Source organism: Aspergillus tubingensis (assembly GCF_013340325.1).
Source record: "Aspergillus tubingensis WU-2223L DNA, scaffold_4, whole genome shotgun sequence".
Classification (NCBI taxonomy): domain Eukaryota; kingdom Fungi; phylum Ascomycota; class Eurotiomycetes; order Eurotiales; family Aspergillaceae; genus Aspergillus; species Aspergillus tubingensis.
This window is the reverse complement of record NW_023336278.1, coordinates 327,261-347,577: the sequence shown is the minus strand read 5'-3', so window position 1 is coordinate 347,577 and position 20,317 is coordinate 327,261. Positions and strand designations below refer to the sequence as shown.

General features: G+C 50.7%; 5 protein-coding genes across 5 annotated transcripts; all 5 read right to left on the bottom strand.

Annotated features, from left to right (window-relative positions):
- Window positions 1-123: 123 nt before the first annotated feature.
- AtWU_02648 (4-hydroxyphenylpyruvate dioxygenase family protein) lies at window positions 124-1,480 on the bottom strand (the record flags this gene model as incomplete). The annotated part of the gene is made up of 3 exons (XM_035497761.1): window positions 124-508; window positions 594-758; window positions 819-1,480. The coding sequence occupies 3 exons, from the start codon at window positions 1,478-1,480 to the stop codon at window positions 124-126; spliced, it is 1,212 nt and encodes a 403-aa protein (XP_035353654.1).
- Window positions 1,481-2,518: 1,038 nt separating this feature from the next.
- On the bottom strand, window positions 2,519-3,069 carry AtWU_02647 (uncharacterized protein; the record flags this gene model as incomplete). Its single annotated transcript, XM_035497760.1, has 4 exons — window positions 2,519-2,548; window positions 2,639-2,802; window positions 2,871-2,926; window positions 2,993-3,069. 4 exons carry the CDS (start codon window positions 3,067-3,069, stop codon window positions 2,519-2,521), a joined length of 327 nt encoding a protein of 108 aa, XP_035353653.1.
- An 843-nt stretch (window positions 3,070-3,912) lies between these two features.
- Window positions 3,913-5,353, bottom strand: AtWU_02646 (ANP1/MMN9/VAN1 family protein; the record flags this gene model as incomplete). The annotated part of the gene is made up of 4 exons (XM_035497759.1): window positions 3,913-4,295; window positions 4,346-4,393; window positions 4,449-5,080; window positions 5,181-5,353. 4 exons carry the CDS (start codon window positions 5,351-5,353, stop codon window positions 3,913-3,915), a joined length of 1,236 nt encoding a protein of 411 aa, XP_035353652.1.
- Window positions 5,354-6,860: 1,507 nt separating this feature from the next.
- Window positions 6,861-8,079, bottom strand: AtWU_02645 (putative HLH DNA binding domain protein; the record flags this gene model as incomplete). Its single annotated transcript, XM_035497758.1, has 2 exons — window positions 6,861-7,959; window positions 8,021-8,079. 2 exons carry the CDS (start codon window positions 8,077-8,079, stop codon window positions 6,861-6,863), a joined length of 1,158 nt encoding a protein of 385 aa, XP_035353651.1.
- Window positions 8,080-16,428: 8,349 nt separating this feature from the next.
- ecm33 (GPI-anchored protein Ecm33) lies at window positions 16,429-17,761 on the bottom strand (the record flags this gene model as incomplete). The annotated part of the gene is made up of 3 exons (XM_035497757.1): window positions 16,429-16,732; window positions 16,794-17,634; window positions 17,701-17,761. 3 exons carry the CDS (start codon window positions 17,759-17,761, stop codon window positions 16,429-16,431), a joined length of 1,206 nt encoding a protein of 401 aa, XP_035353650.1.
- Between the last annotated feature and the right edge of the window lie 2,556 nt (window positions 17,762-20,317).

Below are 20,317 nucleotides of genomic sequence, written 5' to 3'. Positions count from 1 at the left end.
ACTATAAAGCAACCCACTCCTGATCTATTCTAGCAAAGCCAAATGATAGCAGCAACCACTCTCTTAAACCCTAGTCTCTAATTCCCATCTAACCAACCAACCTAGCAATCAATCAAAGAATACCTACAAATTCCCCCTCCCCTCCTGCTCCCTCTCAAACGCCTCAAACAAACTCCTAAAATTCCCCGCCCCAAAGCCATCAAATCCCTCCCTCTGAATAATCTCCAGAAACACCGTCGGGCGATCAACCACATGCTTTGTGAAAATCTGCAGCAAATACCCACCCTCATCGAAATCAATCAATATATTGTATTTCTGAAGCAGGTTGATGTCTTCGGCTAGGGTTATGTTCGCGGATGCGAGGCGCGTGCGCATGTTGGCGTAATAGGTCTCCGGGACGGAGAGGAAGGATACGCCGCGGGTGGTGAGGTTCTTTACGGCTTGGAGGATGTTCGGGGTGAGGAGGGCGATGTGTTGGCAGCCCGGGCCGTTGTAGTATTCTACGAATCTGGCGGATGTTAATCAGTAGTCCGGTGAGGGGGTTTGCTGTTGGGGAGAATGAAAGGGAAAGTGGGGGGGAGGGTATGGCGTACTCCTCTATTTGGGACTTTTTGAGACCGGTGGCGGGCTCGTTCATGGGCATTTTGATGATTTCGTTGGGCGAGGCCATTACGATGGAGCGCATTGCGGAGTATTGGGAGCACATTTCTTTGTCGTCGACGGTCCAGTAGCGGTGGAAGTTTAGGGCGTCTTCGTAGCTGGTGGTTGTGTTAATGTATAGTATGAAAGGTGTTATGGGGATGGGAGGTGATGCTTACTACTTCACGATGCTGTCTAGGCCATTCCAGCCTTGATTGCCCACGCAATGGTCGATTTCGATCACGTCAATCTCGGGAAGTAGATCGTTCAGTCGATCCTGGCCGGATACGGCTTGGTATCCGGGGAGGAAGATCCCTTGATACGCGGATCTGTTGATCAGCGTATGTGCTGTGTCGCCGTAGGTCTGGAATGTGGCGGAACGGACCTCGCCGCTGTCATCTTTGAGGAGTTGTGGTTCCTGGATGGACATGGCACCGTGCTGGATGGCGTGTTCCCAAACGCCAGTGACATCGTCGACGGCGAACGCGATGTCTTTGACGCCATCGCCGTGCTTGGTGAGATGTGTATGGATCTCATCCAACTGCTGACGGTCTGCGCCTGAGGCCCGCTTGTCCCAGGTGTTATTGGGAGAAGTGATGGGAGCCGTGAGAACGAATCGGGCGTTTCCGTTGGTGACAACGTACGAACAGCTTAGGTGAGAGCCCGTTTCTGGTCCGCGGTAGGCAACGATGCGGAAGCCAAATTGGGCGACGAAGTAGGTCGCTGCTTGACGGGCATTCCCGACATACCATCTAATATGGTCGAAGCCCGTGTAGTTGGGATTGATGTTGCGAAGTACGGCGTTATTGCCTACCTTTGGTTGACTCTCGTTGGACGGCATGATGAGATCTTAGGTAACTGATGCTTTGGTTGCACGACTTGACAGTTCTAGTTTTAAGATGCTGTGATGGCGTCACATATTCAGGTATCTGCCACGTTTTGTTAGTGCTGGGTTACGTGTACATGCTCTCCGCCTGTAGGAATGCACACCTGTGGGTGCATGCATCGCCGCAGTCACGTTTATCAAGGGTGACGCAAGATCAACCTTCTTTGTGTGCGCGATGAAGTACTGTTGGCTTGGAGTACGACTGTAAGCACTGACTCGTTCAGTTCTTGGCCGCTTTACTGAGACATTCAACATATGATACTGTCGTGGGTATATTCGCTTTTTGTACCTTGCGCCAGTAGAATATCTTTATCATCGGGAGGCAAATCAAGAGAAGTGTGACATGCAATGCTCGTCACGGCCATCCGGCTAGTACTTGATTGTGACGATATAATGAGTGTGCTGTTGATCATCAGGATTAGGTTTGGATCCAATCACGGAGAAACAAGTTGCCAGCAGCTTTTAAACTGGAGGCTCAAATCACGTCCTTCCTCATGTATACTCCCAAACCTAAAACCTGCGTCACGTAAGCGTGGCCGAGCAAACACCGGCCGAGGACGAACTTCAGCCATCTCAGCTCAACAGGGAAGCATCCGGATGATATGACGCATAACAATGAGCAACACATGGCGCAGGAGATAACCATGTCCTTCTGTAAGTAGACAACCGGGGACACGGCCCATGGAGCATCGTGCCCCAGTCAAGAACTAGTCCTGCACATGCAAGTTCCCAGACTCGACCCCTGAAAGGCACGATGACTGCCGACATGACCAGTCACTTCATAGTGCAAATGCGTGCTGCCACCGCAGGCACGTACTATTGTTGCGCTGTCCTACCTTGCACTAGCCACGCGCAAAGCATTGCATGAATAAATAAACCCACTTACTCCAATAGTATCAATAACCAAAGGTACTATCACTTTCGCTATGCAATAAACTGAGTCATTCATATATACCATGGAATGTGATATGTGACAGGAACAAAAAAGAAGATCTACAATGCCAACCGAACGGCAGATTTGAACTATAACCGCCCACATGTCAGTAAAAAGGTACGCATGGTGATGGGCCTGCCAAAAGGGGAGGGAGGCAGAAGCAGGGAATAAACACAAACCGGAATAATCTGCGCCTTGTCCATGTCCCACACTCCACTCTTCGTGTAGATATCATTCCTGAGGAGCGCCTCGGCTTCCTCCTTGGTCTCCGCCAATACCATCATCATGCTTCCTTGGAAGGACATGGATTCGCCTTCTGCGGGGTGCTTGTCGAGCATTGCGCCTTATTAGGGGAAGAAGTCAGCAACGGAGAAGCAGGAGAAAACAGGGAGTGTGGCAACTATGATGTACCTCCCGCAACCACAGAGCCGGCTTCGACGAGGGGCTTGACTCCTTCCAAGTGTTGACTGTTCGGTGAAGCCGGTGTTGTCAGTGTTGATGACTAGAAAGAACAGGTGAGGGGTAGTTCTTACGGGCGAACTTCCAGTCGCTTGGCCATCATTCCCGGCTTGTCCGGGAGGATGCAGAGAAATTCGTTCTTGGCAGGCATGGTGTTGAAGTTTTCGTCTTCAATGATACGCAATCAGAAAGGTGTAAAGTGTGGTGAGAGGGAAAACTGAGGGAAAAGTCCGGCAAGATGAGAGATCCGATGGCGGGAAGTGGAAGCGGGGAAAAGGTGGGGAGGCAGGAGCAGCACTTATCCGGTGGATCTTCGACTATTCCTACTATTAAAACCTATGACTACTATTTAGTTCCTACTACTGCTACTAGCTTATCGGTTTTACAATCATAACAAGCCCACCAGATTGTAGCCTATATATGTATGTACATGGACGCCAAGCACCATGGCCCTGTTCATCTGCCTCTTTCATCGACCTCCCTGAGCTACTGTATAGCTCATCCCGAATACGGTCAACTGCTCTAACTGCAGATGATGCGTCAAGCAGACCCCGGGAGATGAGCAATAGCTTGAGAGCACCATGCCGGTGAAAGGAGCCCATGGCTTGGGCCTGGAAGAACAACGTAGGCTCCAACCAGAGCCCGCTCACTCGCTCTCTATGAGCTTCCAATACCGCTGAACACTGTCCCCGTAGCGCCAACAAAATCAGACATAACCCTAGCACGCAATACAAAGAAAGACTTAATTACCGGCGTCGTGAGATATCCGTCCCCGCGTCCGAAGAAATGCAATCACGAAAGAGAAAAAGGGAAAAAAAAAAATCGAAGAAAAAAGTTTTCAATAAAAGCGTTAAGAGGAAAGCCTCCATGCAAAGAACCGCTGCAAGGGCTCGGATGTACACGGGAACGGGGTATTCAGGCGTCAAAGGATGAGATGTGGCAATAGGTGAACCACTCAAACTGCGGGAAAATGAGAATCAACTCAGGTAAGCAGCTAGTATGCCTTGCGGCCTCCGAGGTTGCCAGGCTTCTCATCCGTGTCAATGTGCCAGACCACATAGTTCGGAAGACCGTACACCTGGTATCCAGCACGCTTGGCCATGCGGGCGAATCCCTCGGTTTCAGCCTGGTTCTCGAAAGCGTAGGCCGGGAAGTTGATGCCAGTCCGGTGAACATCGGCCTTCACGAGGATGTTGACACCGCCAATACCGTCGAGCTCAACTTCCTCATCCTTGTTCTTTCTCCAGTCACCCATGCCAACCAGGTAAGTGCGGCCAGTGTCGTACTCCTTGTAGCCTTCAGCCAGAACAGTATCCGGGTCGAGAGTCTGCCGAAGCCGGCGTCCCTTGTCCGATTCGATCCACGAGTTGTAGTCAACTGCAAGAATTAGCAAAGCGAGGATTGTGAAGGGAAGTTTGTGTACATACATCGACCTTCGACATCAACACCATCCCGGTAGCGATGGAACCAGATGTCTGCGACGGGGTTAGCACCTTGAAACGTGGTATTCATAGAGGTGTTGCAACGTACTTGGAACCAGAATATCCCTGTCGTGAGCAATGAAATCTTCAATGATGCTATCAGGGCTGTCAAAGATGTCAACATCTCTCCAGTAGACCCAAGAGTGATCAGGTTTGAGAGCCGAGTAGAGCAGGTAGTTGCGGGCGCGACCGATAGCCTTGCGGCGCGGGCCTTGAGCAGCAAAGGAGTGCCTGTCCTCGACGTTCATCTCGACATCAGCCCCAAAGTCCTTCTGCACAATTGTCGCGCTACGGAAAGCAATCTTCTCATCCACCTGGTCCTGGATCCGGGACAGCTCAGCGGTAAGAACAGCCATGGTGTCGTCACTGCAATCACCAACGAGGAAAGCCAGGTCAATGAGGTTGTGAGGGTACGTCAGCTTGTAGAGGAGATCGAAGTAGTTGACCAGATGTTCGGATGCGTCTCTCAGAGGGGTGAGGATGAGCACCCGCTCAGAATTCGAGATGGCCTGGGAGGTAGACTTGATGGGGTTGAGGTCGACGGTCTTGATGCTCGAGGAGTTCACTTCGTAGGCAGCGTGATGGTTGAAGAGGACAGGGGTCTGTGTGTGCGCGGTCCACTCGACCATTTCGTTGATGCTCATCTCCATCGGCGATTTTGAAGGGCCATAGCAGTAGAAGCTACATGCAGCCGTTAGCGTTTTCTGGTCGCGTGCCTGCAAGTCGTTGCCAGGGACCGGGTGTCGCGGGCAGCCCTGTCAACGTCGAGTCAGGTACTCACCTCTGCATCTCCGACGCTGACTTGCTGATGCCACGCCATAGTAGGACTACAAGACCAGTGATGGCCAATGAGACCAGAAAACGGGTCCGTGTGACCAGGAACAGAACAGCCCGCCATGGAGGCAGCCGTGCTTTGGCAGACTTCCACGTTACACCACCCTTGGGGAGCAACATCTTCGCGACGGGGGAGAAAAAGGGGAAATAAGATTATGAGTTGGCCAGGAAAGCGAGCAGAATGATCTCGCTTTTCGTGTTCAGAAACCGTCGACGCCTACAGCTAGGCGACGATTTCTGAGGATGGGGATGTCTATCGCTGGGACACCAGAGTCCAGGGAGATCGATCAATCTGTCGTGGAGCGGACAACACGATGCAGAACGGGCGGCGGAAGAGACGGACCGTCCGGAGAAGGGAAAAGGAGCGGGTTTGGACGCGATGCAGATAATGGCAGGGACGATCACACAAAATCGAGACTGAAATCTGACGGATCGAAGGCGTCGACAGGGGAGGTCAGAGTTGACGATGCGATATGGAGAAGGGGGGGGGTGGAAGCCAGCGATCGCCCGGGGCAGGAAAAAGGGTAGGGAAAAGGCTGGCTGCGGGAGCGTGGTGCGGCACCGGAGGGCCCCAGCAAAGAAGGAGTAGGTTTCAAACGAATGTGAGAAGCAGACGATGAACGATCAGGACACAAAGTGATCTGACCAGTTCTCAGTCAAGCGACACAGAGAAGTCCAGGGGAGGATAAGATGAATGGAATGGTCGTCGACAGAAGAGAAGTTCCAGGTTGACAGGGAAGATTCGACCCGCCGAAGTTCCAGCCAGACTCAAAGTCCAGTTGGCCGCTTCGGGATTGGCCCGCCGCTTTTAATTTTCCTTTTTTATTTATAGCCGCGGGTGACTAAGGAGACCCTTAATCAGCTGCATAACCCTCATCCACGGCATAACTCAACGACCGAATTGCACTATGTATCACTACTAACATATCTACTCGACTCTTCCAAAGGTCTACTACCTCATGTTTGAAGCAGTCACCCGCTACTCTGTACCCCATTTGAGTTTACTTTTTCTTTATAGATAAGAATATTTTCATGGTCATCTCGCTCTATGCTGATAGTTACAAAAATTCACCCCATGGGAACCGAACCCTGAAAAATAAGCAGAAGACATCACAAAAGAAATAGATACCGAAATCAGTCGTGTATGTATAGTAAAGCGGAAAACGAAAATTCAACCCAATAAAACTGTCGCCACAATGCTCCAGATCCTGGCCAGTGAACAAGATAATTATAGCCTTCCCCAATATGAACACGGAAGAAAGATTGTACAGACACCAAATAAAACCATCCGTCGTAAATGCCTAACAAACGCTCTTTGCCTTTTTCCTCCTTTTCTTCCTCTCAAATGATGTACACATTGCTCCTTTTCCGTGTTCGATAGGAGAGATGCGCAGGAAAGCCTGAGTCCAGTGTGGACTCTATATCAGACGGTAAACAGATCACGGTGCAGGAGACATCACTTGTCCCAAGTATATGTCGATGACGAACGCTCTCGCTATGCCAGAAATCACAGTTTAAATGAGATGGAAAACAAATTTGGGCTGCGCAACAGCCGCTCTAGGAATGGACTCAAGGAGAATCATGACAGGGTTCCCTCAGTGATCATGAAGGAGGCAGATGCACCAATTCATGGCGACGGGATGATGGATTGACGCCGTGATACAGGCACTGAGTGAGGCCCGTGTGCGAACACAGGCGAAGAGGACCGTGTGATAGAAGGAGTGTGGGTAAGGTATGTATGTCCGAAAGTGAAAGCTGGCGCTGTGGGATGGGACTCAAGCCGAGAGGATTCAGGGCTGCTGGCGGCAATCTCGTCGCAGAATACCCGCAACCCGGGGAGCATGTTACGTGGCTTGGCCTCGGCGTGATGAATGATCGGCTGAGAAGTCAGGGGCTCGCTCTTGGGCGATCGGAACATGTGCTCGTATGACTTCAGCTGAAGCTCGAGCGCTTGGTTGCGCTCCTCCAACATCTGGTTCTCTTGCTTCAGACTTTTGATCTGCTGCTGGGCAGTCTGGTTCTGCTGCTGAAGACTAGAAACCAGCTGCTGCAACTGCATGCAGCGGATCTGGGGCTCCAGTTTCTCGGACAGTTGACGAGGCATCTCATTCTCCTGGCGGATCAAGTGGATGATGATCAAAAGCATGAAGTCGATGAGAAAGATGGCAGCCTGAACAATATGCTCCTTGGACTCTGGTAGGCTCTTGGACGGGTTCCAGCCGGCGCGCTCCAAGAAGAAATCATGGATGCGGCTGTCCAGCTCACGATGTAGCTGGCTGAGGTTCTTCCTTCGGTTTCCCTCTGCAATTCTGTGCTTTTCTCTCTGGTCGTCTGAATCCGCAGAGACCATGCTTTCCTTGCGCTTTCGCCCGCAGAGCTGCTGCAACGGCGGCTTGCGGTTAATGTGCTTGGGGGCGATGAGGTTCAGGAGTTCTGCAGGGGAAAGCTCTTGCGGCCAGTCAAAGGCCTTTTGTGACTGAACGGACTCTGGCCAGGAACTATCGGCGGAGGTTGCTGGTGATGGGGGAGTCACAATGTGTTCCGCTTCAGGCCACGGCGACCTAACGGGAAAAGCGTCCTGGGAGCTTGGAGAGCTGGTGGCACCGATGTTGGTGGTGAACGGGTCAAAGGGGCCCCGGGGCAAGGGCTCCACGCGGGGGAGCGGGGGCAAGCGGCGGTCCTCGCTCATGTCTGCTGTGCTGGATGCACTGGAGAGGGAACGCACACTGTGGGGGAGCATGTCACGTCAGATGCTGCATCTGTCGGCAAGGCTTAAAGACAACTTACGGGAGAGAACAACGGCGAGAGATGTCGTCAGCCATGGTGTTCATGTCTTCAAACATCATGGTGCTGAGGGTTCTTGCTGCAGGTAAGATGAAAGACGGGGGGCTGCAGCTAGAGAGCTGTATGTCTGAGGTTTGTCTGTATGCACTGCAGGCAGGAGGGGAAATGTCTCTGATATGTATGTCTGCACCGGCGCGGGATGATTAGGCGTGAAGTAAGCAAACCACACAGCCAAGAAGTATATAGAATAAGCTTCAAGGGGGAGGAGCAATAATAAGGACCACAAGGGATGATGATAGTAAATGAGAGTTCAGTGGCAACAATGACGCTGATACAATCAAGGGGGGGAGGAAGAGGATGAGGGGGGTTTCTAAGGATAGAAGTAAGACAAGAGGAAACAATCAGGTTAATCCACGAGGAGCAGCTGAGATTTGATGATGAAGAACACAATACTTCTCACAGAGCAAGACGGGAGGATCCCGCTGCATGTTTTATATGTTGGAAGCCGCAGGCGAGAACGAGGAGAGGGGAAGGAGGAGGCAATGGATGAGGAAGTCGGCGAAGGAGGGAGTGGGGAAAGACCAGAAAGAGCAGCAAAAGGACGCCATTGTGGTGGCGCGCTCAGACGTGCAGTTTGAGCTGGCAATGAACTGCATCGGAAGAGGAATGCGAAGGGTTGAGAGGATGCGAATAGTACGGAAACAGTATGGGAGAGTGTGTGAAAGAGGGAGAGAGAGAGAGAGAGAGCATTCGGGATGTATCACCAAGTGCTTTCTTGGGATCCTCCCCAGAAGCTAAACGGATTAGCTCGATCTGCGACTGCCTCAACAAGGAAATGGAGCATCGACGATGACATACAGATAGATGGTTTGATGGTGGTGGAGTCGTTGGATTCTCCATTTTTTTCATTTTCTTTTTTATTTTTTAACTTGGTTTTAATTTTATTTTTATTTTTTCATTTTTTATTTTTTTTTACTTTATTTTGATTATTATTATTATAATTATTTCTTCTCTTCTTGGGATACTATTCCTTGTGTCTACTACTACTTCCCTGCTTCCCCTACAGATTATCTGCAGCCTCCATCTCCATCTGGACCTTCTCTTCTGCGCCGCTTCCTCTTTTGGTCATCGCCTCCACTGCTTCATCATCCTTCTTCCCTCCTCCTCCTCCTCCTCCTCCCCCCCTCATCTTCCTTATCCTGCTGCTTCCCTTGCTCCCTCTCCCCATGAGGACACGCGGGGATGCATGAACAAGCTTCCGGCAGAGTTCGACAGCCCATCAACTAGTACTTTTTATTTTCACTTTCCATAGTACTCCCTCCAACAGAATGGGACATTGCTCTATCAGAAATGGGCACAGACGCGAGGCAAAGCACCGGATCGACGAATCAACGTGCCATGATCCCGATGAACAAGAAGGAGAGTCGGATTGGGGATCGCAGACCCTTGATTTGTCACCGCTGCAGCGGTTTTCGATCTACACGGGGCGAAGAAAGGTATCGACTCCCCTTGCATCGCGGTCATCAATAGTCTGTTCGGGCCAATGGCCATGGTCCGTCCACCCAGTGTCCACTTCGGATCCTGGGCCCAGGCGGCGATGCATCCGCGAAACCCATAGCGTCGAGGCATAAAACGTTCCCGTCGTTTGGACAAGCGCGGACTGGTGGCTGTTACAGGTGTGGGAACTAGCTCTGCGGCGCTTATCCGTCTGGCCAGTTCGAACACAGGCCCAATTCCGAACCGGACAAGGTGCTGAAGCCATGGAGAAGCAAATTTAAACGTCAAATTATAGAGAACAGATCGGATCAGCCATCCGGACCATCCAGTTGGAGGGTATCAAAAGTCGTCTCGATCGCCTCGATCTTCCCAGACTCAGTGCCACTATAGACTACACACCCCCTCCGTATATACTACTATGTATAGCACATGGTCTGCACGGGATCGAGGGCAAAAGTGAGGCCCACGGGAGCAGTCCCGGCCCGATCTTGTGTCTTTCTCGTCTTGACCTGCGGCCCATATGAGGGCATCTGGCCAGGAAAAGCAAAAGTACCAATAAAGGGTCATGAACGCCCAGAGTAAGAATGTACTATACATAATGATCCGATGCAGAGGCAGATGCAGGTTCCCCGAAAGCAGATCATAGCTTCGGCAGGAGGTGGGATAGGACCTAATAGCACGAAGCAAGGACTTCTAGGACGGAAGCCAAAAGTACCTGGTACCTGGAAGAGCTGTGTGAGGAGACCAGGGATCGACCTTTGTCGGATAGGAGGCAATGAGCGGCCGCAATCTGTCACGAGTCTCCACGGTTCTAACCTGTCTTCGCTGGTTACGAGTGAGGCGATTCTCCTTGATGCATACGACAGAGCCATTGTCTCCATGAGAACCTCGTTTAGCCGGACTATGGGATCATAGAGTGGCCTTGTCTATAATAGCACAGGTTATTACCGAACGGGCCCGAACGAAGGGGTCAAAACTCGGACAGAGTTGGGATCATCCACAGCCGACGAAGGGCCCATACGCCTGGGTCACTGGGAGATCCCAGCGACCAGGATGTGACGGCTGTCAGACCCAATTCTGGACTGCTTCTTTTCTTGGTGCAGGCCTGGTGTAGTCCGTCGCAATAGGCTGGCTTAGACCTGGGCAGGGGATTTGGAATGCCGTCGGACGTCTCCAACAGACAGACGCTATGAGGAGTTGTTTCGGAAAACTCCACCAGACTATCGCGTGAAGAAGCGTGAGGGAACCCCATTTCCAGGTTTACACTGAGGAGTGCCGCTCGTTGGAACCGTGGTACGGTGGACGGGAATGCAATCAGTGAATGGAAGATCCCCCGGGAAAGGACACGACTCTCTCTTCACTGGGAGAGAGCAGACCCCGAGGGTGTCAGTGGAGAAAGGAGGGCCGGCGATACAGAGTAATGGGGTACCAAAGCCAAGAGCCATATGAGGAGAACATGACCAAACAGGACAAACCTTATCCCGGGTTCGCTGATAGATGGCAATCAAGGCGGCGGCCGGATCAGATCTGTCATATTCAGGTGCCCCCGGATCTGAGGATGCGGCATGATGAAGGAACAATGGATCTTCTAGCTCCAGCCACGCCCAGGCCGCCCCACGTTGAGAGAGTTGAAGGAGGAATGTGGACGATCATTATCTTGTGCGCCAAACGATAACTATCTACCAGCCTCCCATATGGTAATGGCTTGGGGGAAGTTCCGAGGGCGGCGTGGACGCCATGAGAGTTGAATGATCAATTAACTAACATGGTTAGGGCGGACTCCGTTATTCCCGGAGAGGCAAGTCCTTTGCCCTAGTAGCCGAGGATGACGATGGCGCCTTTGAACGTTATCGCTACACTTAGCCGCCCTTTCTTCAGCAGACGGCGCCGCGCGGCGATAGCGAGGATTGCCGCCGATGGTGTTTGTTAGGCCATATCAACGAGTATGTCCGATCGGTTTTGCCCCCTCAAAACCACCAATAGTACCATAGTGGAGGCTCCAAAGTACCAAGCTCCATAGTGCTGAGTTGGCAGTACATAAATCCACCAGAACAAAGTCATGAAACACTGGACACCAGTTGAAAGAGTAGCCACCCCTGCTCGATCAGAATTCGCTCGCACGCAGTGGCCGCCAGGCACGAACTCACTCGTAAACTCTCGCTGAGTCTATGTCCATAGATGGCATATGTGCTTGCGCTCCTACATGCTCCCCCGGCTCACGGGCCCATGGACTAAAACCTTAGAAAATTGCCCGAAGGACACTGACTTGACAAGTTTCGCTTATTTTCCGAATTATCGGGGCCTGGAAGCATCGATAAGTGCCAATCTATTGGTTTCAACCAGGGAATCCCCAGCAGCGACGGAAGGGCAACAATCCATCAATAGAGAGGGAGAGTGAGAGAGATGAGCGGCTGAAGTGAACCTTAATGTGTCCATGAGAGATCCATAGCACGATTTACTAAGTACGGGGAACCGGTTCATTGCGATTTGGGTTCGACCATAGTACCGAGTCACCTTGGGTTTGATGACTCGAGGACCATCATCATCGGTATCTTGTTCGAATAGGGTGCAAGGCCGTCCTGACTGGCAGGAAATGGGAAAGCCGAGGAGTGATTTAAGTTTGGTCTAGATTTGGAATTGGTTACACAGCGTCGACTGGCGGGTCCAACAGTCGAGAGGCAGCAAAACTGACACGGACTGCCGCTGACACATTGACAGTTGACTGAATCCTTTGCTTTTGGAGATCCCCCTCCCCCTCAAGCCTCCCAAAGGTCATAATGGATAGGGAAAAAAAATTCATCCGCATCACAAAGAATCAACAACATTCAGAGCACTTCCGATCGCATGCCGCTTACTTCAGTTGGACTCGAAACGCTTGCAAAGAGGCAAAAAGACCCAGCAAGAGCCTGACGCCTTTGCCAATCATTGTCCCCAGGTGATGCATCACAGAAGCAACGACCCTCCCCGCCTAGACCCCTTCGCGCCCCTCAATGCGTTGTCCAAACCCGGTAGCCAGTCGTCCGGCTCGCAAAGCTACCCGGGCTAGTCTACCTGTCGACTTGCTTACAGCAACTTCCCTGTCGCTACCGGCTTCCCCCAACGCACTTACAGTACAACATTATTAGGCCCCGTTCAACCCCAGTCGGGTTACAGTAGTACGTACGCATCTCATTGAACGTACATACATAGTTAACCCATGAGAGGGCTCCGGAGGATACGCTTATGAACACACGTACATTAGCGTGGCCCATCATGGCACGGATCTCAGCAGAGACCGGGATGGCCCTGCGTGCGGCGATGCAAGATCGCCTCATGTATCAGATTCTTGTCTCCGTGATGTGATCCTTTGCCACTCGGTCCTGGCCGGGCCAGAATGGCTCACGTACTGGCACGAAGTCCTATCTCTCTGCCTTCCGCATTTGCATAGTGCCCTTATGCAGAATAATATTGAAGGCCGTCCTAGAGTCGACCACCGCCGCCAGTAAGGCTCAAGCAACTCGTGCCATTGTTTCAGATGCTCCAAGGGGGCGCCCTTCTCCCGGCATTCCATTATTCCATACGGAGTGCTGCGTCCACCTCGTCCTGCGTTGTAAGGCCCCATCATTATCTATTTCTGCATGAGTCTGGTTCCAGATATAGCCACCACCTTGCCTCAACCACTGCCTTACGGCTCAAGGGACTCGTACACCTGATCAGCCCAGCTACTAGCAATGACGCTCTCATCATTGCCACTAGACCGGGTTCCAGACCCTTCAGCCGTAGCACCTACACAGAGAGGATTGCATACTGACGGAGGAGCAAAGGCGAGGATCTCCGAAGGCAATTCCTCAGGCTATGCTATTCTTGTCCGCCCTAGCCCTAAGACGGCCGACCTGAGGCATCCACACATGCAAGGCATCCCCTATCCGGTTATCTATCATATGGATCCTCATCCTCCATCATCCTCTTGCCTAGCACAACACTAGGTAGGTCCTTTTTCTTTTTTTCTGTTTTCTTTCATTCTTTCTTGGTCTCCCTTCATTTTAGGAAGACTAGACACTTACTCTATTGATCCTCGAGAGCCACTCGAGACCTCGATCCCCTCTCTTCGTTCCCCCCTCCCCAAAGCCGCACGGACATACCTCTTTCCTTTCGGAGATAAACCAACATGAAACAAAGGTACACTACGTACGACGGCATCTCCATAATCGTATTTAGAGTTCATTCCCCTCTTCCATTCATACTACCTCAACCTACAGCCTCCTTGTCGTCGCCTTGACCTTCCCCCGCTCCCAACCCAGAGGGTGAACACGCGCAGTTCGCGAACCATCACCGGACCTTCCGTAGGCACACAGACACTGTGTGGCCCTTGCGAACATTATCTCCTCAACAAAAAGTGTAAAAAAAGTTCTGGTAATATAGCAGCATCGACTCGATATAAAAAATGTCTACGGAAATCCAATCCGATCGCAGACCCGTCCATCGTGGGTCTATTTACCCACCAGTTGGGCTAGGGAAAATCATCCGGCCAGCCAGGTGACCGGGATCCCAAATCCGGGCCCCAGTGTTGTTTATGGAGCAGTAGATGTATAGAAAGATAGGCAGGTAGTCAGAAGGCAATTGCAGTTAATAAAGTGTCCTAGTTAAATAGGTGAGGTTTATCTGTCAAGCATGAAGTTTAAGTGAGAAAATAAAGTGAAACCTGCCGCATATGTATATACCTTGCTTCTACACTGCCAACAAAACCAGCAAGTAGCAAGTAGCAAGATAGATAGTATAACCTACACATTCAGTGACTATCTTCAAGTAGTATATTCCACCATGAAGATTAAATCCCATCATACTCAGAGTTAAATAGTCCTCCGTACTTTTGACAGACTTTCACTTTTTCTCTCCACCAACTATCCATAACAGTAATCTAATTAACTTAACTACCAAACTATTAACTCAAACAACTAACTCCAACCAACCAAATAGCTATAACTTACCTACCAACTAACCAACTACTAAATATAAACAAAACACAAATTCGATCATCATTCCACCCCTTCCATGCTCCCTCACCGGAACTGAATTGACACATCAATCTCTCTACTACCTACCTACCCACTCAGTCACAACACAATAACCTACGTACTTAATAAAGCGCAGTAGTACATGCCTAACTACATATTTGGGTAGGGTAAGGTAGGGTAGGGTACTTCCCAGAAAGAGGCAATGAAAAGCACGAAGAACATTTATATCCACATGACTAGAATACATACCAATCAACAAACTAACTCCATCTAGACTACAGAGTACTACATTGAGAGATATAGGCCAATGCATGCATGTCTACTAATGCAACACACAAGAACAACAACAACAACAATAACCCCCGGTCATTCCGGGACTCGACTCCAATCCACATCTGCGGCCCGCAAACAGATGGAGAGACAGCAGCAGCAGCAGCAGCAGCAGCAGTGGAGTAGTACTAATAAGAGAGATTAAGATCGATCCTACCTACGATACATACCAACCAACCAAATCTGCCCTCTCGCAGAAAGACAGACAGCCTGAATAGGAGATTAAAGTCGATGTCAAAAGACCACTTTCCCAACTAACCTACCGAGCAAGTAAGCAAGCAAGCAGCTCAGCTCAGCTCAGCTGAACTCACACGCAGACAGATAGTCAGTCAGACGACAGTCTGCTTGCTTTCTCGGAAATCTCCACTCACACTTTACACTCACACTCACACTCACTGGCTCTCATAAACTGGAAATATGTACTCCGTATGTAAGTATATATGTATGTATGTATGTACGCATGTATATGTACGCAGTACTTGAGGCATATCACCCACCCATCCACCCACGCACATTCACGAGCACTTGAAATCCCACGATCGATGGCTCAGATCCACGATGATAGATTTAGTAATTCACATTGGTGCTCTTTCTTTCTTCCCACATGATAGTATGGAGAGAGAGAGGAACCAAAGTACTTTTGACTTGATATACTCACTCCGCCTATATTCATTCATCTAAATATATACTACCATGGTGTTTACAGAGAGGGAAAGAATTAAGGGGGAAGATGCCTGAGTCCCACTTCTGAGTGAGGTGTCTTACGGCCAGCAATGCAGTCAGTCTCGCATATGCACCTGGTTCGGGAGGTGGGAAGGGGAGGCAAGAGCCGGTCATCTGCGCGGACTTTAACTTTCCGTTCGCCACGGTCATGTAGCAGTAGCAGTAGCAGCAGCAGCAGCTGCTGCTGCTGGTGTTAGTTAGACGGGCGGACGGACAGACAGACAGCAGGCAGCACGAGACCGTATTCCTGCTGCAAACTGAGGACATAAGTACATCCGACAAAGTTGCCCTCGGACCACACATCAGACCAGGCCAGACCACACCAAACCACACCAAGACATTACTCAAAAAGGCAGAAGGATGTGGAGGCAATCTCAATTTAGAATGAGAAATAGGATACGTCAATTATGGACGGCGAATTAGCGTATAGAGTAAGAACAACATACTGTCATGTAGCAAAACGCACACGTAAACTGCAAAGGAACGTCTATAGAACACAATCCGACAGCTCACAGGGCCGAGAAGAGGCCTGACCGCAGCAAACCCAGCCACCTCGCGCACATCGCCAGGTGTCCGGTTCGTACAATTTATCACCCTCCCTCGACCCGCTTCACCTGTCACGACTCAAAATAAAATTGATGCTCATGCTCAAAATGAACAGAAAAATAAAAAAAGCAATTCATCTCCCGAGGCACAATGCCACGCCGTGCGAATTTTGGCTCAAGCAAACCGATATTCAATTATTATCATAAGAAACAGCACAGTACTGGAATTAAAGGAAACCAATTGCTTATTAGGCAACTTTACACGACCATGATAAGGGTTTCAAAAAAGCGTACACACAAATGTTTGGTATCAAGTTGTCCTTTACAGAGCGTACTGGATCAGACCACCGAGGACGGCAGCAAGACCAAGAGCGGGCATGTTGGCCACGTTCATGACGGAGGCGCTGTCGCTGCTGGTGGAGGAAGAGCTGCTGCTGCTGCTGGTGGAGGAAGAGGTGCCAGAGGATCCATCGCTGGTGGTGGGGTCGGAGGTGCTGGCCTTGCAGGTGTAGGTACCACGGATGACGTTGTTCTCGCGCAGGGTCTTGAAGGCGCTGCAGCTGAAGTTACCAGTGCTCTGCATGTTGAAGCCACCCTTGACCTCGGTCAGGGAAGAGAGGGAAACCCTGGACACACGAGTTAGCAAACAGAACGTCTCATCGGAACAAAGCAACTGGAGAAACTTACTCGTCGAAGTCACCGCTGAAGTCAATGGCACCAGTAACCTCCTTCAGGTCGGGGAAGTTGATGGACTTAAGCTTGTCATTGCGAGCAATCTGGAATCCACCGTTGACGGTCTTCAGGACGGGCATGCTGATGTTGTTCAGCTTGGTGTTGTCGTCGAAGACAAGGTCACCAGTGGTGGTGAGGTTGGCAGCGCTGAAGTTGGTGAAGGTGTTACCCCAGAAACCAAGCTGACCGCTGAGAGTCTCGAGAGAGGGGATGGAGACACCGCTGACGTTACGGAAGGTCATGTTGGTACCGGTGCCGAGGTTGGGCAGGATAATCTGCAGGGAGTCCATGTTACCAGCGAAGTTGATCAGACCAGTGGCGTTGGTGAGCTCGTTGACGTTAACGGTCTTCAGGTTGGTGTTCTCGGTGATGTCGAAGGTACCGACGGTCTTGAGGGAGATACCGTCCAAGCTGGTAAGACCAGTGTTGGTGATGGTGACACTGCCGGCCTCGGAAACACCCTTGGTGAAGTCCAGGGACTGCAGCTCGGGGAGAGCAGTCCAGGAGATGGAGCCAACGCTGGTGAGGTTGGTCAAGCTGAGGGTGGTGAGGGTAGTGAGACCGTCCAGCTTGAAGGTGTCGCCGATGGAGCTCAGGGAGGAAGAGCTGAAGGAGGTGATGTTGCTGCCGCCGGTGCAGCTCAGTCCACCAGTGATGGAGGTGACACCGCTGAGGGTGAGGTCACCAGAGGCGCTCTCGCTGATCTCAACATCACCCTTGAGGGTGGTGCAGGTCGCGTAGCTGTCAAGGTCACTCTGGCTGGAGATGGTGATGGTGCTGTCGGTGCTACCACAGCCTATATTGTTATCAGTAAGTGCCGTTCACTACTCACTTCATCCAGATGATGGCGGGTGGTACTCACTGGCAGCCATGGCGACCTGGGCCGCAGCAAGAGCGGGGAGGGCGTATTTGATGAAAGCCATTGCTTAGGATAACTTGAGACTGTATAGTGGAGAAGATGTCAGTCACCAATGTTCACCTCGATTGCTTCTGAGCCACTGCCAAGGTCCTTCCCACTGCAATCCAACAGATCCAATCGCAGTCGTGGCAGGCGCAAAGATAGCAGATCAAACAGCAGCTTGAATCAGAGGAAAAGGTTGACCTACCAATGACGGCTGATGGTTAAGTATGCAGACTGGGGCGAGGCGAGGCCCTTTGTTCACACGGATAGCAGCGTAAGAGCTGAAGAAGGGGGGCTTGTGAGACAATAAATAAGCGAGCGAGTGAATTAAGAGCTTCAACGAAGGAGAAGCTTTATGAACGAAGACCCTCAGCGAGAGAAAGTGCGCAGGTTAGGCAGGCACGATTTGCACGGGGAAGGGAAGAAGGGGAAAGAAGGAAGGGAAGGACAGAGGAAAGCGAGAGAAACGAGAGAGGAAAGGGAAAGAAGGACTGGATGGCTGGAAAAGAAAATCTTCTTCAAAAGAAAGTGGGAAGACTTTCAGGGAGGACAAACCAAGGCAAGAAAGGAGTCGTGGCCCCGAAAAGGCTGGTGGACCTGAGACCGGGGAGGGGGGCGTCTTTCTCTCCTTGCGACGTTACCGGACCTGCGTATGAACGCTGCTCATACCTGTAATTTACTCAATTTACCGTGCCTGTCCGGGTTTAATTAATTAACTTCGAGGGGGGGCGATTGGCCCACGGTAACGGAGAGCGGAAAAAGAAATCGAGGAATCCTGATCTTGGTCCTGGAAACGAATGGTCCATTTGGTTTAGTTTGCTCCATCCTGTAACACCTCGCCAATGGCCAACTTCTTGCTCATGCGTCTGCTGATTCGTTGTGCCTTCCCTTTGGCTCCTCTTCCTCCCCCCCCTTCTTCCCCCGTCTCTCAGGCTCTCAGCAAATCCTAACCATTCATACCAAGCATAGGCTTCTGGTGCTTGTATTCATTGCTCGAGCCGATGCAGCAGCTTGAATCGGACTAGATACTAACAACCACTCCCGCAGGCAACTTTACTCCGTATTTTTGACTGTATCGAAAAAAGTCTGGCCCCGTTTCTTCTGGTTGTGATGGTGAAGTGGGCTTCCCATTCACAACTCAAACGTCATACTACAATAGTCGATCTGTCTTGTGAAATCTATGAACAACCCGGCATCATCCATTGGTGCCCCCCGCCACCCATTCAAAACATCAGCATCTCACTGCTGAAACCATCAGGAAGTCGTCAACCACAACTGACAGGTGACTCCTCTAATGGAATGCAACTCGATACATCACGGACATTCGTTGTGGCAGGTAACAATACTGACAAATTTAGCATCCTGCCGCTAGGAGGGGCCAGACCCCAATCGCGCATTGCTAGGGAGGTCCTGACTAATATTAGCATCCTATACCAGGAACAAAATATACATGTATCTCACTGAACCTGCGATGGCCTGTGTGATCTAGTGAGGTCGACTAATTATCTACTACGTAGTACAGTAGAATCTCCGGAGTATCTATGGAGGATATATTCATATTGCCAACACAGTATTGGCTTATCCCTTCGCTCCACCATTGATTTTGTTCGCCTATTATTTATCCCTTTCCCACTCAACCGCAGCCAAGTCAGCTTGTTTTCCATCGCCAGCAGCATGAGTGACACCACGAAGCTTCTAAGAATGCTAGTATCAAATTCAACAACACCTAGCGAGTCCGGTCGCTGTATAGTGGTCGATCTGAATTTATTGGAATCTGAGGGGGACCCGCTTTTCCTCCCAGTGCGGACTCGACTCCGTCCTCCCTCACAAGTCCTGTCCTTTGCCTGCCTTACGTTGGTATGCAGCGCCCTGTTCGCGTGTTGGAATTTCGGTCGCCTAGATGCCTTTGAGTTGCTTTTGCCTCTTGACACGTATGTGCATAGAAAACGGCAGACGACTGAGGCGAATAACAAAAAAGAAAGGTAAATGTTTTAACGGTCCATTCTGTGGCACTGCTATGATCCCCGTTTTCAGTTTGAACTCATTCTTGTTCTTGTTCTTTGACTTCCAAGATGAATGCGCTGGACCTCATGCCTGAAAACTCAATTCTCGTCTTGGCTTCAGGTACCGGTGGATACCGAATCATAACAAAACAATGTCTCGGGAAGCTAATAATAAAGTGGCGAATCGATGGCTCTGAGGGGGAGAGCATCACGTGTGTCTTACAGCTATACGTAACACGGCTGTAACTCCCATACCCACTGTTAGTGGCCCCCACTTGGCCTGGCCACAAAGTACTCCGAGTTGCTGGTGCTGTAATTTCCAGTCGTCGTATCTTACATACCATACCGCGATAGAAATTGGCCGGCTGGATAAGATGATTAGACACTCCCGGCGCGGCCAGCCAGAGTCCAAAGCTGCTTGCCCATAGGCGCATTCTTCCCATGCTAATTTCATAGTGGCAATCACTCGAAACATCCATGATATGACATGATCTATAGCTGCCTCGCTGGGACTTTCAAAAGCGAGACAAATTCCATCCGAGTCTCAGATCTTGAACGGTTGCAGAAAGAGTCAG